The sequence below is a fragment of the Microcebus murinus genome, chromosome 12 (assembly GCF_040939455.1).
Source record: "Microcebus murinus isolate Inina chromosome 12, M.murinus_Inina_mat1.0, whole genome shotgun sequence".
Taxonomy (NCBI): Eukaryota; Metazoa; Chordata; class Mammalia; order Primates; family Cheirogaleidae; genus Microcebus; species Microcebus murinus.
Genome location: NC_134115.1, coordinates 79102067 through 79119911, shown reverse-complemented (window position 1 = coordinate 79119911; position 17845 = coordinate 79102067). Strand labels below are relative to the sequence as shown.

General features: G+C 43.3%; 1 protein-coding gene across 1 annotated transcript in view; it reads left to right on the top strand.

Annotated features, from left to right (window-relative positions):
* BRINP1 (BMP/retinoic acid inducible neural specific 1) overlaps positions 1-13373 on the top strand; it is a 179810-nt gene extending 166437 nt beyond the window's left edge. Inside the window, exon 8 of the mRNA XM_012768777.3 lies at positions 12193-13373. Within this exon, the coding sequence (XP_012624231.2) occupies positions 12193-13333 (1141 nt within the window). The 3' untranslated portion in view covers positions 13334-13373. The remainder of the gene's footprint in view (positions 1-12192) is intronic.
* Positions 13374-17845: the final 4472 nt, after the last annotated feature.

The following is a 17845-nucleotide window of genomic DNA, read 5'->3' as shown; positions in this document are numbered from 1 at the left end:
CTTGAGCAACAGAGTGTGGGAACAGTGCAATGTGGGCTTCACTCACATTGAGGTGGTGGGGTACCTTAGCAGCTCAGATTCCAGAAGGCTGATCCATATCCAAAGAGGCAGGGTGCTGCAGCAGTTTGCCACAGAGGGAAGTATGATATAGATAAGCCAAGGCTATATGCTTCCCTGGAGGGGGCAGATACCACGCAGACTTGAGCACCTAGGTTATGACTGCTCCCCTAAGTCTAAACTCTAATTACATTAGGATAAGATACCAGTTGGTTCAGGCACCAAAAGTGCAAGGCTGCTCTGCCAGCTTGGGCATGGTTCTCTGCTAGGTTGGAGTGCCTGGTCCCCAAAGGTTAGGATGCTTCATGTACTTGGGCACTGGAGTCACAGCTGCTCCCCTGTGCCAAAGCTCCAGTTCCCTGGGGCTGAGACACCAAGTTGGTCCAGGCACCCAGAAGGCACAGCTGCTCCACTGATCCTAGTGTGGCTTCTCTGCTGGGCTGGAGTTCCTGGCCTTAGAGGGGCAGGGTGTCATGGTCTTAGCTGCTTTCCTGGCCAAAGCTTAATTTCCCTGAGAGTGAGGCACCAAGCTTATTCAGGCACTGAGGGTGTACAACTGCTTCACCCGCTCAGGCACAGCTTCTGTGCTGGAACAGGCTGCTTGTTCTTTAGGGGTACAGGACACTATGTGGTCTCATATTCCAAAGTTGTGACTATTCTGCTGGGCCCATGCTCTGAGTAGCCATGGGTGGGGCAGAGCAGAGCTGAGATGGAGATGGATTGCCTCCTAGGAAGCTTGTTTTCATGATATAAGGAGCTGCAGCAGCTTATCTGGGGAATTGTCATAGTGGAGAGCCTCATGGATGGAAAGGTGCATTGGCAACTGGCCCCCAGAATAGGATGCACTCTAGCCATGGCTCCAGTTTCAAGATGGCATAGCACAACAGCAACTTGGGTAAGGGGAGTGGGCCTTGAGGGCACATGTGGGCCCTTCTTTAGAGTACAGCAGCCATGCAAACTCCTGGAAGCTCCCTAAACTGGGTCGTGGGCCTGTGAGAACTTTTGCCTGCAGGGAAAAGTCCCTTCTGGTTTGAGCTGATCCTGACTGAGAAGACAAGTTGGCAGAGGCCAGGGCTTTTGTTGTACCCTCCTCTATGCGACCATCCCATGTTTCTGTGCTACCCTGGGTTTCTGCCACTCCTTTACCACACCCCAGTGCTCTCCTTTGTCTAAGCAAGTTGTTTGTCCATTGGTTTGTTCTTTTTTTGAAGGGTTAGCATTAGGCACCTGTGGTCAGTCATCCTGCTGACCACAACCTGTAACACATTGCAATACAGAGAGGAGTGTACTCTTCAGAGATCTGGTGAGGAAACTTTTTATAATGTGAAATTGTCCTTTAAAAACTAATAAATCAAGACTGTTGTTTAGTGCAGCTGTCCCCAATCTTTTGGGCATCAGGGACTAGTTTCATGGTAGACAATTTTTCCACAGACTGGAGAGTGGGAATGGTTTGGGGATGATTCGAGCACATTACGTTCACTGTGTACTTTATTTATATTATTATTACATTGTAATATATGATACAAATGAAATAGGTGTATACAACTCACCATAATGTAGACAGAATCTAATACCGTCACTGATCAGACAGGAGGCAGAGCTCAGGCAGTGATGCAGGCAATGACGAGCGGCTATAAGTACAGGTGAAGCTTTGCTTGCTCCTTCTCTGACGCTTGCTCATCTGCTGCTGTGCGGCCCAGTTCCTAACATGCCCACAGGGTTACTGGATTTATCTTAAGGTTTAAGCCCTTGCTATATTCTTCCCCCTAGGTGCATGTTTTGTTGTTTGTTGTCATTGTTATTGTTGTTGCTTGTTGGTCTTGGAAGCTGGTTAAAGAGGGGAAAATGTCCCATAAGCTACTATTATCCTATTATTATATTATATATATATATAATACAGTGTGTGTGTGTGTATATATATATATATATATATATATATATATATATATATAGTGTGTGTGTGTGTGTGAGTGCCAGAAAAGGGAAGGAGGGGGATTCTACTAGTTGCTGAGTATTCTAACTATAGAATAATCCCAAATGTGCATTCTAGAACTAGGGAAATACCATAGCTACTTGATCCACTGTGAGATAGACCTGAGGTAAAGTTCCATTGATCACCTGACCTCTATAAACCCTTATTATCACTGGTAGACCACAGTGACATGTTGCATCTCCTGGAATTAGTGTCAGTTCACAGCCACTGTCCAGAAATCTTTGGTGAGTGGTTTTTTTGTTTGTTTGTTTGTTTGTTTATTTCCTCTACTTGGTGTACAGTCATTTAGGTAAAATGTTGTAGGTCCCTTTGGAAAAGGCTGGGAGAAAGATTAACAGTATAACTTTTTGGAAGTGCACAGGATCCTTTTTCAGGGGAAGATTCTGGTTCTGGGCTTCCAGGAACCATTTGTGTGACCACAAGCAAGTCACTTAATGTCTCTGGGCTTTGTTTTCCATCAATCATGTGGACTGGCCTTGCCTAAGCATCACTCAGCTTTAGGGTTCTGAAATTCGGTCACTCTAAACTCATAGGCAGCTACCCCCAGAATAAATTGCTACTTTGATAGTCTCTAACTACTGATTGTGTGTGTGTGTGTGTGTGTGTGTGTGTGTGTGTTTTGCCGGGGGGTGGGGGGCAAAGACTTATTCTAAGCATTAAACTGTCCAGTTAAATAAGAGGTACAAGCCCACAAATAACACCAAGCTAGCTCAGGGCAGCCAGCTGTCAGTCACAGGAGCCTACAAGTGCTCTTGCAACCATGCGGCCATGAAGCTTTCAGCTAAGAATATCTTTGGCATTTCTTTTCTATTTATGGACCAAAAAAAGAAGGCAGTGAGGCCCAATACAGTGACAACCCAAGGGTGTGCAAGCTGGGTGAGGGGCAGGGGGACGCGTGCCAGACAGTGAGCTTCTCCATGAGTGCTGTGCAGGGTTTATTTAAGCCAGCACTAGTAGGCATCTCTCCATTTTCATCCTTGTTTGTTATTCTGCATTTGTAGCAAGTAGGGCAACTGACTCACTTGGCTGACGTAAAGCAAAACAATAAGCATCTCCAGTTCCTTTTTTTGTTTTTAGGTTTTTTTTCTTTTTTCCCCCTTGGGGCTCAGAAGTGGCTTCCTGTTTGGAATAGAATCTGTAGGCTTGGGGGATTGAGTCAGAAATAGAACTAACTTCTGATAATTTCTGTGGATAGCTCTTTCTTATCCTCCGTCAGAACCACCTCTCAGTCCCCTTCCCTATGTCCACCCTCCACCTCCCACCAACAAACTCACACGTTAGGTAAATTGTAACCCCAGTGACATGACAAGTCACTAGTGGTCATCTGCAAGTTACATCTCCTCTCTGAGCCTCCATTTTTCATATTGTTAAGATGAAATTCCTGATACCCTCTCAACCCAGCCTAGGACACAGAGAAATTGTGAGGATCAAAGTTAGAGAGCAAACAGTAGAGCTTTAGAAAGTTTGGAGATGTGATAAAAATGCAGTGTGTCGCTCCCTTGACAAGATTATTCTGGTTGTTTTATAGGACAGTTTTGTGGGCAAATTGAAGGTAGTGCACACATATAGAAAGAGAAAACAACATAAATGTACAGCAAGATGAATTTTCACAAAGTGAATTCACACATGTATCCAACACCCAGATCAGAAATGACGACGGCATTGTCTTCACTAGACAAGCCCCCTGTGTCTTCTTCTCAGCACTATCAACCTTCTCCCCAAGGGAATTTCTTTTCAGACTGCCTCAGCCACAATGGGTCAGTTTTGCTTATATATTTATAACTATTAATATTTGTGTCCGGCTTCTTTTACCTTTTCAGTCTTCTATGCATTCCCCCATGTTGTTTTATGTCATTGTGTCTTATTCAGACTCAAGAGCATTCCATCGTGTGAGTATAGGTCTATTTCTAACACTGGTGGTCATTTGCACAGTTCCCAGTTTGGCATTATTACAAACAGTACTGCAGTTTTACATGTGTCTTTGGTGAATTTATATATATATCCCTTTTTGTTGGGTACAGACTAGGAGTGGAATTGCTTACTAAATACTTTAGTAGATGCTTTCAGTTCTCCAAATTGGCTGAGGCCAGTTTCAGCCCCACCTATCACAAAGGAGAGTTTCTGTTGTTTCACATCCTTGCCAACACTTAGTGCTTTCCATCTTTTTAATTTTATGTTTTAATTTTGTTTTAGCCATTCTGCCAAGTAGTATCTTATTACAGTTTTAATTTGCATTATCCTGATAGTGAATGAAGTGGAAATTCATTGCTTATTGGCCTTTTTGAATAGCCTCTCTTATGAAGTGTCTATTCATATCATTTGCCCTTTTTCCCTTTTGAGTATATGACTTTTTCTCACTGATTTGTTCTTTCCATATTGTCCTAGTCTGCTCAGGCTGCTATAACAAAATACCATAGACTGGGTAGCTTATAAGCTGTAGAAATTTATTTTTCACAGTTCTGGAAGCTGGGAAGTCCAAGATCAAGGTGCTGGAAGATTTAGTGTCTGGTGAGGGCATTCTGGTTCACCTTCTAGCTGTGTTCTCACATGGTGGAAGAGACAAGGGTCTCTATTGTGCCTCATTTATAAGAGCAATAAACTCATTCATGAGAGCTCCACTCCCATAATGTAATCGCCTCCCAAAGGCACCACCTCCAAATATCATCACCCTGGGGATTAGGATTTCAACATATTAATTTTATGAGAGTGCAAACATTCAAAGCTTAGCATGTATTATGAATAAAAACTTTTGTTGGCTAGATGTATTGCAAATATATTCTCTTATTGAGAGCTGTCTCTTCACTCTCCTTATGGTATCTTTTAATGGATTAAAAAATCTTAATATAGTCTTCTTAATCAATTTTTTATGGTGAGTGCTTTTGAAAGATCTCTTCCTCCTCCAGTATTACAAAGGTGCTCTCCTGTGTTCTCTTCCAAAAGCTGTTTTGTTGCTGTGATTGTTGTTTTACTTTCCACATTTATATCTGCAATCCATCTGTTTTGATTTTAGGGTACAGAAGAGGTTAATTGTTAAGATTTCCTTTGTTTAATATTGATATTCAACTGACCCAGCAGCACGTGTTGAGCTCTTTCCCCCTCTGAGTTTTTAAATCTATAATTACTGATTTCAAAGGGCCATTTACCATGCAAGCTCAAATGCTAATATAATAGGTGTTTGAGAAAACAGACACTGTGGTTTGTTTTCCTGAGAGACAGCAGGCACCTGTTATATGTCAGCATCTTTATATACATCATCTTTTCTGAGCTTCAGAACAGAGCCATACCAGGAATGTATTATTATTCCATTCTGTAGTTGAGAAAACTGAAGCTTAGAACGGACAAGCAATTAGCTGAAGGTTAAATAACGAGTGGCAGAGTTATGATTCAATATATATTTTTTCTGACACCAAAGCTCACGTCTAGCTCTTTCTTCTGCAAGCATCATGGTGACAGCATTCATTAGAACCACGAAGAGTGAATAACCAAGGAGATGAAGATATTAGGCTATAATCAACTGGGCTATTCTCGTAACCAAGAGGAATTTTTTTTACCTGGGGCATGTATAATGATCATTCTTTGCCCTCAGTAATGATAATAGTTAATGGTCAGTCACTGCTTCTTTTCACTGGAAACCTCTCAGGAATGTTGTATATTCCATTGTAGCTCTTCAGACAAAGTGCAAGGTAGGCATTATCCTTCTCCATTTGACAGATAAGAAAACTGAGGGTCAAAGAGGTCAGGTGACTTATTTAAGGCCAAACTGTCAAGTAGTTGGTAGAGCAGGGTCCAGTACTTATTTAACTTGGGCCCACACCTAGGACCACCCCACCTATAAATGGCCATCATTGCACTTCGGGGTTAAGGTCCTTGAGACTCTGATTTGCCCCTTCTTACTTGATAACCTTTCGGTCTGAGTCTCTCATTCTCCAACCTGACTCCCACCCAGGAATAACCAAGGCTCGCTTCCCTCCACCTGGGAGCGTCCTGCTGTTTTTAGCCCTTCTGTCATCCCTAAGAGGCTTCTGGCACCTTCCCTCACTTGTCTTCAACACCTCTATGCCCCAAAGCAAAGTGCTGAATCTGAATATGCAGCTGATGTTGCCTGTCACCTCCTTCTAGACACAGAACTGTGTGATTGCAAAAATTGTTTCGTAATCCTCCCCAATTAAACTCCCGACAACCTAATTTTAAAGACCCCATTGGATTTCTACATCGCTGCTCTCCTCCTTCCTCCCTCCACCCTGCACTCTTGCCCTCCCAATAAGAACCATGGCCTTCATGCCGCAATCCAAACTAGAAAACATCTTCAGCATGGCGAGGGACCATGGCATCTTCTTGTGGTCTTTTCTTCCTTTTTGCTATGAGCCACTCAATGAGGCTCTAACATTGCGTGAATCAATAACTGAGAAAATAAAAAACGAGTTATTAATGCAATGATAGAAACTCAAAGAGGGGAATGATTAAAAGCTAAATATTTACCTGGGAAAAATAATGAACAGAGTAGGTCTGATGGCTGGTTATAATTCACACTAGCACATCCATAACATTGCTGAGGCTCCTTTCAGTTGAGCCTCAAGCATTCTGACACCATTGACTTGACATATTCATTTTTCATCAGCTCTATTCCTTTAAAATACAAACACACACACACAGAGTCACACACAGCACAACTAAAAAGCAGTGCATCACCAGAACCTAAAAAAAAAAAACAACTGTTTGTCTTCCCAGTTTAGTCTGTGGTCTATGGAATATACATTTTGTGGAGTCTCACAGAATTTCTCAGACACCCATTACAATGTCAAAGAAATGCCAGGGAAGAAGCGCAGGGCATAAATAAAAGAATAATTCAGAACTCCAATTTCATTTTTTTTTCATTTCCTCTCTACTTTTAAATACACGCTCCTGGTAAGCAAATGGGAGTTATGGATTATAACTTTCTATTTTAGCCTAGATCTGTTTTTCTCCCTCTCTCCTTGGCACTCGATTTGTATGATCTCCCCTAAAATGCCACTGGCCCGTCTCTGCATTCCCGTCTTAGGCAAAACCTCCAATTAAAATCAGCAGGGAGTTTGCTTGAATTAGGAACCCCAGCCTGGGCTCCCCAGCTGGGGGGTTCTGAAAGGGAGACGTGTACCTTTGAAAGCACTGATAGGAAGCCCTTCATGGCAGAGCCTCCTGTCCTCCAAATGACGAGTGACTCCATGCTGTGTCACCAGGAGACCTGTCATGTTGCCAGAAAATCCTGGCTGAGGCAAAGACAGAGCCTGCAGGGAGGCATCAGAGGTGTTTCGGGGGCCCAGGGCCTCGTTTCTCCTCCACTCTGGGGTTTTACAGGGCAAGGAATGTACAGCAGCAGGGTCATTAAGAGATCACTGGATTTGGACCTAGAAATCCTGAACTCTAGTCTGCTTTGCCCATGCTGTGTGACCATGGATGAGTCACAGTCCCTCTCTGGTTTAATTGCCCTCATTAGTGCAATGTAAACCACAACAGGGTCTTCTCTTGTGGGGTTGGTGTCAGGATAAAGGGATGACCACCATGATATAGAAAGCACTCAAGAAACACTGATCTTCTACCTCAACAACCAAGCGTCTGTGTTCATGTGTAAACATGAGAGAAATGGGCTGGACATTTCCAAGGTTTCTGCTTCAGTGGTCCAAGCTGAGTCATTCGGAGCCAACATGGGTGCCTATCAGTCAGGCACCAGTGTTTTCCAGTTTAGAAATGAAGATGCAGTTCCCCACCCTCCTCTCCTTCCTCTGTCCTCCTCCCTCCCCTCCTCCCAGCCCCTATCAGAATGAATTGAAATCTCATCCAACAGAGAGATGCTGATTTAGATGTATTGGAGTTCAGCCCTGGCTGCAAATGGAAGACGCTTTAGATCCCCGAGGACCAGGGAAAGCATTTTGAAACCTGCTCCTCCCAGCTTCACACTGACTGCATTTCGGGGGGAGGGGGGGCGTGTCAGCCTCTGCAAGACCCTCCCCTCTGGGGCAGGCCTATCAAACTGCTTCTCTGTTGCCAGGGTTGAGGCAAGCTGTCACCAAGTAGCCTGGGAAATGGTATCTATAGATAGCAGTCCCTCCTACTTCTGGCCCCCAGCCTCTTCCTGTGCACTTGTTGGGAGCCCCAATTATCTATGAGTGGAGAAGAGGGACCCTGGCAGGTCCAGAGAAAGTGAGGAATGTGATAATAGGCCCTTCACAAGCTCAAACTTTTAGTGTTTTTCCATTATTTCCACTTATTTCTCTTCTTGTGGCAGGCTTCCTTCTTCTTGCTAGCCTTACCATTATAATTTCACGTTATGATACATAGAAGAAAGTGTACCGAGGCCAGAGCTAGAAAGGCTGGTATTTGAATGTGGAGTACCTTTGTGATCTCAGACAAGCTGCTTCACTTCTCAAGGACCCATTTATCTTCATCTGTAGCCCTGAGTTAGTTTTACGTGCTGCTCGGGGAAACAGTATGAAGAGCCTCCAACACCACGCCTGGCATAGTGAGTACTCGATCGTTGTAAGCCACGGATGCCCCTCAGCTGGTTTAGGGTGCTGCCTGCCATTCAGTCTTGCAGGGTCTATGACTATCAATGCAGGGTTTACTACTCAGAGCACTGGCTGGAGATGGAGAAGGTATAGGAGATTGACCTGATTGAGGCTGATTCCTCGTTATTGGAATTTGCTTGTATTAGAAACACACACGAAATGGAATGAGCTTGACTTTGGGATTCTGTTCTTCACCTCAAAATGAAATATTGAAAAGCAAAGGAAAGTTCACTGGCCTTTGGGATGAGGATTCATTGGGATGAATCACATTGGGATGAGGATTCACATTACTCCCCCTTTCTAGCTTCCCCACAACCACTGGCTTCTGCAGAAAAGCCGGGGAATGGATGACGAGTCTGCCCTCAAATGGTGCATTCAATGTTCGTAATTCCCTGAATCTGAGAGTTATGACAAATGAGGGGCTGAATTTCTCCATTTCTATCCCACCCACTCTGATTTCATTCTCCCACATTCTCCCCCTCCAGTATCTCCTCCGTAGCCCCTGCCTGCTCATGTGCTCTAGCTTTTCCTCCACCATCTCCAACACCAAATCCTTTTCTCCTCTCTCATCATCCATCCCCGTCTTCCACCCTTTCCCCCCGGCCTCGCACTCCCTGCACCCCCTGAACACCACCTCCTTTCTAAGTCCTCTCGCTATATCATTAATGCCTTCTTTGATACAGCCCACAGCTCATGATTATTCTGAGGTCAGGAGATGCAGGTGCCATGCAGCTCGCGAATGCGGCTCAGAGGGCCTCTGTCCCCAATCCCTCCTGCTCGACAGGGCTGGAATCCTAATTTGCCACGAGCCCCGTTGCTTATGGCAGCATCACCAGGAACTTTCATCCTTTTATTTCCCCCACTGAGGATTCTGAGAGTTCAGCCACAATGAAGCATTGATTCAAGGAGTGGGGGCTGTGGTCCCGACAAAGGGTCCCAATGATAAGACACGAGAAAGGGGGCGCTCTGCGGGGTTATAGAATGCCTTGCAGATGGGGACAGAGGAGCTCTAAATGGGGTACTGTCCTGTCACTTGGAGAGGGAGTGACAGGGGCAAGTGTGGGCCATTTGAAAGAGGCATTTTTGAAATGACGCTCTCGTCAGATGGAAGCACGCAATCAGAGCCGTGTGGAGGGCCCCTGCAGCTCACAAAAATATCAGATGACTCATACCCAATATTCAGTCAATGTTCTGGTTTGGGAGGTGGGAGCCACACAGCTCATTATCATTCCAGCCCCGTGTCCTGAAGGCTGGGCCTGCTGCTGTTCTCCAGGCTGTAATAGGATTGGTCTCAGGAGCAGAAACCGGGGAGGCTTGGAGCTGTGTGGGTGGATGGTATGGAAAACTAATACTGCGGTCATGAGGGGAGAGGGAGGCGTTTGTTTTACTTTTTGTTAATGTTAATGAAAACTATGAAGAAAAATATTAATATTCTTTGTGCATTCATTCAGCAGACATTTATAGAGGCAGGTTCTGGGCTAGATACTTTGGGAAAGAGGGACCTCTCCTCTCAAACCGAAGAGCCTGAAGGGGAAACTGACAAGAAAACAAGGGGTTTCAATACAACATTTGGGATGTTGTGAAGGAGGCCTTATTCCCAGAGGTGTGGATGGTTCTGTGGATTTAAAAGGCCCAGGGTTTCAAGTAGGCACTAATTATTCCACCATTTTCTCTCAGCTGATAAGCAACTCATTTAGAGCAATGGATGCTGGGAAACCATTTCAACAGTATCCATTTTCAAATGGATATGACAAAATGGTTTTCCTCAAACTCCAGCGAGATAGCGAAATCCCTGAAAGTGTCTCAATACCTTCAAAGGAAGAGCTTATTCTCTGGGATAAGAGTACTTTTTTATTATTACCTTTTTCATAATTGCTCTCTGCCAGACTCTTCTAAGCACTTTAAATGTATTATCTCACTGAATCCTCCCACCGGCTCCCTAAGACGGGCTGTATTATCCTCATTTTAGATATGGATACTGAGGCTTAAAGAGACAAAGCGATTTGTTCCTAGTTACAAAACAGAGCTTTGAACTCAGCTCTGCTTGGGCCGACATCCACGCTTTTCAACATTTGGCTCTATGGCTTAATTAGGCTCCTGGTGTTTGTGGTTTGGTGATTGTGGCTCATTAGTGTAAGAGAGACCCGATGGATTCTAACGCTCCCTGCCAGAGGGAGTCCAGTGCACATTGGCTGCCGTGTCCAGCTTCATAAAACGGGGATCAGAGCCACCCACACTGTTGCCATCACCATCAACATCACCATCGCACATTGTGATGGCTCTATTGTCTCTTGCTTGATAGATAATACAAAAGGCCATGTCTATGAACCAGGAGACTTCTCTACTCACTGGTGACATTGAGCCTGTTATTTCACCTCTGAACTTCCATTGCCATATTTATAAAATAGAGCTGACAATCCCTTTGCAGGAATAACAAGACCTAATTTTTATGAAACCTGGTTAACTACCAAGTTTGGGGCTAGGCCTTCACATAAAAATTTATGTAATCCTCACAACAGCTCTGTGGCAGGGATGATTAGGAAGGGTGAAGGAAACTGCCCAGCATTGCACACGGAGAAGCCAGGATCTTAAGCTATCTCTGACTGACCAAAAGTCCCAAGCTATTTTTGGGGTGTTGTTGTGAGGCTCAAGTGAGAAAATGGGAGGGAATAATATATCCTGTGCAGGGTAAAATGTGCTAGACACATGTAAAGGATTATTGGTAGCATGGAAGACAGCCAAGAGATGACTTGTGCAGAAATGAGGAAAGATGAGAGGCCTCTAAGCTGACTGCCTTACATATTTTTGCCTATTCTTCTGTTGCTTCTTATCTGATGGAGAATCTATCTTCATTGGAATGTTTCAGTGGCTGGAATCTGGGTGTAGACTTTGATATCATTTATAGTGTTCAGGGACTATGGGGATAGGGCTTGGAGATACAGGTTGCAATGTATATGCCACTGAATTGAGAGTTTGGAGCTCTGGAAAAATGGGGGAAATAACTTTATTCTTACATGTTTTGAAAAACCACTGTGAAGATCATGTAAGATCCTCACTATGAAAGCACTACCTGTTTTCTATAGTATTATAAGATATAATTTGTTTTTGTTGAAGTTGTTAGATATTATATAACCTCATGGGAGGAATCTGTGAAGGGGGTTGAAACATCTGATGTGAGTTAAAATAAATAACCCCTAAGGATTTTTCTGTTGCTGATTTTTACGTTGTCCTTAACTGGAAGGGGCATTTGAATTTACACACCTTAATTTCCTGAATCAAACTTCCTCTTTGGGACTGTCGTGTAATGGAATCATGCCGCAAGAAGGACCTCCAAAGAACATTCCCTTCAACCCCTTCACTTTGCAGATGGGGACATTGTACGCTTGAAGGGTAAAGTACAATGTCATTCAGCTGGTTGGTGGCATTGGGAGGAACTACCATGTAGTTCTTACAGTTTATATTCAGTGCCCTTCCTATCCTAACTGCTCTGCCCAGCCCTTTCACTCTGTGGGCCCTCCAATTTGCATTATCAGTTGGATAACCACAACTCACTGCCCCATCCATGGTGGTAATGCTCTCCATTTTCCCTCTATCCCCCAGGACAATTCAGCAGTGGCTTGCAAGGGTCCAGTCGCTTCTCTACTGCAACGAGAATGGGTTTTGGGGAACCTTCCTGGAGAGCCAGAGGAGCTGCGTGTGCCACGGGAGCACCACGCTGTGCCAGCGCCCCATACCCTGTATCATCGGCGGGAACAACAGCTGCGCCATGTGCAGCCTGGCCAACATCTCCCTCTGCGGCTCCTGCAACAAGGGCTACAAGCTGTACCGAGGCCGCTGCGAGCCCCAGAACGTGGACTCGGAGCGGAGCGAGCAGTTCATCAGCTTTGAGACCGACCTGGACTTCCAGGACCTGGAGCTGAAGTACCTGCTGCAGAAGATGGACTCGCGCCTGTACGTGCACACCACCTTCATCAGCAATGAGATCCGCCTCGACACCTTCTTCGACCCCCGGTGGCGCAAGCGCATGTCCCTCACTCTCAAGAGCAACAAGAACCGCATGGACTTCATACACATGGTGATCGGCATGTCCATACGCATCTGCCAGATGCGCAACAGCAGCCTGGACCCCATGTTCTTTGTCTATGTCAACCCCTTCAGCGGGAGCCACTCGGAGGGCTGGAACATGCCCTTCGGGGAATTTGGCTACCCTCGCTGGGAGAAGATCCGTCTCCAAAACAGCCAGTGCTACAACTGGACTCTCTTGCTGGGCAATCGGTGGAAAACGTTTTTCGAGACGGTCCACATCTACCTGCGTAGTCGGACTCGGCTACCTACTCTGCTGCGTAACGAGACTGGCCAGGGCCCCGTGGACCTGTCCGACCCCTCCAAGAGGCAGTTCTACATCAAGATCTCGGATGTGCAGGTGTTCGGGTACAGCTTGAGGTTCAACGCCGACCTCCTGCGCAGCGCGGTGCAGCAGGTCAACCAGTCCTACACACAAGGCGGCCAGTTCTATTCTTCCTCGTCCGTGATGCTCCTCTTGTTGGATATTCGGGACCGAATTAACCGCCTGGCCCCGCCTGTGGCCCCGGGGAAACCCCAGCTGGACTTGTTCTCCTGTATGCTGAAGCACCGCCTGAAACTGACCAACAGCGAGATCATCAGAGTGAACCACGCGCTGGACCTCTACAACACGGAGATCCTCAAACAGTCGGACCAGATGACAGCCAAACTCTGCTAACCTGGGACTCCTCGCCACGGACTTTCCCTTTTGTTGTACGGACACAACAGAACAAAACAAAGCAAAACAAAACACAACAACAGCAACAACAAAAAACCGTAAAAATTTGTAAAATGTAATTAATATTCAAAGAAAAGGAGAAAAATCTTCATTTGTTGGAAACTAAAACGTTCTAGCAACTGTATAAAACCGTTGGGCATGTTTGTTATTTCTATATTCTGTCATGAAGAAGGGTCTCAGCCTTTTGTGGAGCTTTGAGGGAGTCGCTTCTTAGGCCTCAGGTGCTGTGTGGAGGGGGAGAAGGGAGAAAGCATATGCAATGAATTGTAGAGATCTCTGCTGTGCAGGTGCTAAGATTAAACACTAAAATGAGAGAGAGATATATGTAATGTACAACTGACACTGCCATTTTTCCTTGTGGGAGGAAATGGACATAGATAAAGAAGATATTTCTTCGGTTAAGGTTTCTTCATTCACTCTTTATGCTTAATTCTTTGTGGTTCCTTTGACGCATTCTCACACACGGGGCGGGGATACACACACATGGCTTCTTTTACACACATGGCTTCTTTCACTCTGAATACACTAACACTAGCGGAAGCTGGCCAACAGGTGGGATTGGAAGGGGATGCATTCACATAATCATAAAGACAATCAGTAATCTTGAATATCAGCTAGTCCACCCCTTATTTTGGGAAATAGATTCAGATAGGAATGGGCATGCCCATTTTTACACCCAGAGTTACCGACTGAAGAAGGTCTCAAACCCCACATTCTGACTCCCTTGGCAATACATCTCGTTCCAAATCATGATGGCCACTTTCGCATTTTCTCTAACAACAAAGCTGCCAAGGGATAAAGTATTAATATTTTCCAATCTGAGGTTGTTTGGATAGTGTGTGTGTGTGTGTGTTTGTGAAGAAATTCCTCCCACCTACTTCCTATTCCCTGTGAAAAAAATAGTTTCAGATTTCTCAGAAATTATTTTCATATTAAAGATAAAGTTTAGTTTAAATAAAATCAATGACCAAAGTAAAGTCAAATAGGGTAAGTTTTAGTATTGCATTCATTGGTCTACCAGGCAGACTTTTCCAAGGAAGTATCTGATATATATATACATATGTATCTCCTTTTGTTAACTCATAATACATGTGCACATGCACACACCTACTCCTCCCACCCTTCCCCTCACAGTGATATAAACACTGCCACTTGGTTGGCACTTGTGAAAGGTGAGAAGCCTTGTGAGGGACTTGGGTGTTCTATTGGAATGAGAGACTCAAGAAAAAGAGCTCATTTGAAAACAGTTCTATAGAGGATTTGAACAGACATCATTTCTTAGTCTCCATGAACTCTGAGTTTATCTCTTTGCTAAGGTGGCACCTGCAAAAGATGTTTCCTGAGCATCTGGAATCTCATTTCTTAACTGGCAGAGAAAAACAGGACCACAAAATTTTAAGCTTGAAAGAGAAAATAGAACTACTGTGGTCTAAACTTTTGCCCATTACAAATCTCTTTATCATCATTGGAAAATCACCACTGTTCAGTGACTGGCTGGACCATAGCAGGGATATTAAGCTAATTAGCTCTATCTTCCACTTCTCTTGAATTGTTTCAGAGAGGCAGAGGAATAGCTCCCATTCCAGCTTTTGTTATAAAACAAATCTAGTGATTAGAATATCCTTTCATACCTTCACCAGCTTTGCATACTTTCACCCACTGGCTCCAGCTCTGGAATGTGCAGTTCTCCTTCAAGTTAGAGCTATCCTAGATAAAACACAAAGACTTATCTCAAAGGTCACTGGAGTCTGGGACAATCGAACACAAAGTGAACAGTATCTCTAATGTAGTTTATTTTAAGGTGAAAGAAGGCAAGGGATTCAATGCATAAGAGGTAAAGAATTATCTAGTTTAAGTGTGTGTGAAGGGAGGATTCTTTTGCTTTTCTAAAATGATAAACTCCAATATTAATTTTTCAGTTTTTATTATGAATTAGCATATACTCTATACCAACTTTATATGTGCTTAACACGAACATAGGTTTTTAGATCTCAGATTTTGGAAGGCTTCAGTGTTCTTTTAGGTTGGAAATCCTTCATGCCAGAGGTTACATCACAGCTTATCCATCAAGCACAAGATTTACCAGAAGGTCAGTAAATCATCAAACATTTCTTAAATACCTAGTAGATGAATGGGGCATGTCAGAAATACAAAGATTTGTAAGGAAATGGTTTATGCTTTTGTGTCAATCACAAACTAATGAAAAAGGCAGGCAAATAAACCAATTAAAAAAAAACAATAATTACAGTATTCCATGATAAATGCTGTCATGCAGTCAGGGACACGGAGTGGAGTCCTAAAGACATTATTAACTCTGTTCATGGGGTTGTAAGAGCCTTTATAGAAGGCTCTTGTTCATTCTGAATGTTGAAAAATGACCAGAAGCTGGGCAAGTAATAAAGAACAGAAAGACCAAAGGAACAGTGAATGCAAAAATACATCGGCATAAATATGTATGGTGTATTTAAGGGTCAGGCATAATAATAATTTTAAAAGGTGTCACATTAAATGGTGAAGCTACCAAGAGAAATGAGGATTTTGACTCTATATGAGAAGTGGAAACAATTATCCATAGTCTTTATGATTTAATGAATGAATTGCAGACTGATTGTTGCTCAGTTCCTCTCTTTCTTTTCTCCTTCCTCTTCACTTTCCAGGCACTCTCAAAGACTCCTAATATAATAAGCCCTTGTATTTGCACAACACTTTACAGATTGCTAGGCAATCTTCATAAGCACCGTGCTACCTAATCCTTATCACAATTTAGTTAGGACCTTCAACCCAAGTTCCTTCCCAGCCTTCACCAACTGCATGCATGGGAAAAGCTTCTTCCCTTCACCTTGAAAATAACAACTCGCTCACTTCATCTTACAGAGAGAATGCAGCAATGCCTAGTGATTAGAAAGGCCAAGGAAGTAGAGAAATTTTCAAGGATAGAAGAAAAAAACTCAGACATCAAGATATTTATTTCAAGGTGAGAGGAAATACTTTGCTATGAAGGAAAAAAGGTTCTGTGGATTTCCAAATGCCTCCTGCTTGGGTCCGGCCAGCCCTTTGAGCTAATCAGGCTCTCCTCTAGCTGGGAGGAAGAGAAGCCTGAAGCCTCTAAGTAAGATTTTAATTCAATTAGTGTTTTACCAATTTGATGCAGCAACCAAAGACCTATGGTGTCTGATTAATATGCTGATGCTAAGACACAAGAGTGAACAGAATGCCCATTTGGATAAGGCCTGGCAGCAAAGCGTGGCATTGCTATGGAAACCACAGAAGGCCATTAATTAGCTATCAAATAAAATCATTGGAAAATTCTGGACCCTGGCACATCTGCCCCCTTCAGAGAGGAGGGCAAGAAGAGGTCACACTAGCAGCAAGGCTCCCTTCAGCTATTAAAATCATAGTTACACAGAGACTATATGTTGCAAAGTGGAAGGAAAGGTAGGGGAGCGACATGAACGCAATAGGAATGAGGCTTTCGGATTATGCAAGTCCAAGAATGTAATTTGGATTGTGAAGTATCTTGTTGGGTTGTCTATATTGACAAAATGATCTCAATGACAAATGGCTTATCCTATTCCCTGTTCTGTAGAGAAAAAAAAAAAAAAAAAGATGATAATAATATGGATCCACTAGATGGTGATACATGACCAGGGAAAGAGTCTACAGAATCATAGAGTAAAGAGTGATTAACCCTTGAAATAATTAATACAGGTCATATGACTTTTAAGTTAATAGAGGAAAAAATTAAAAAATTGAAAAGGCAGAAAGAGACACAAAAAAAGAATCATTAAAATAGTTAGGCATGCATGAATATAATAACAAAAACTTACTACACAGATAATCACAATAAATGTAATTGGATAAAACTGGCTGGTTAAAAAAACTGGTTGTCAGATTACAAATTATAGATTAAAAAAGAAAGATAAAGACCAGATGAACAAACTCACAAATCAAGATGGATATAGGGAGTGGCATGGGATCTATTTGAGTCAATCAAGGAGCAGGAAGTAACTTCAAGGGTTTATTATTATTATTAAATAACTTGTCTCCTAGTTAATTGGAGGTGGGTTAGAGATCTTTTTAATTTTAGTTGATTTGGGGGATACTACAGGTCTCTTTGAGATTTGTGAAAGCTGTGGGCTCTTTCCCAATAAAAATGCACCTTCACATACACTTTTTAATAATATTTCACAGATCCTTTAAAACCTTTCTTGAACATTCTGGAATGCTACAGATCTTGCTTGGGTAAGTAGCTCTGTTCTACTCTAAACCATGAGTTTAGTTCCCTTTTTACTACTTCCAGCATAGTTTGAACTAGAATCACCTATCAAGTTCATATAGCGCCATACTGCCCTCAGGGAAGGCAGTCTTTATATAAAGACAAATCAAATCCAGTGGGAATGGTAGTTATGGCCACTTTAATGAAATACCACATATACTAGATCCAAATTTATT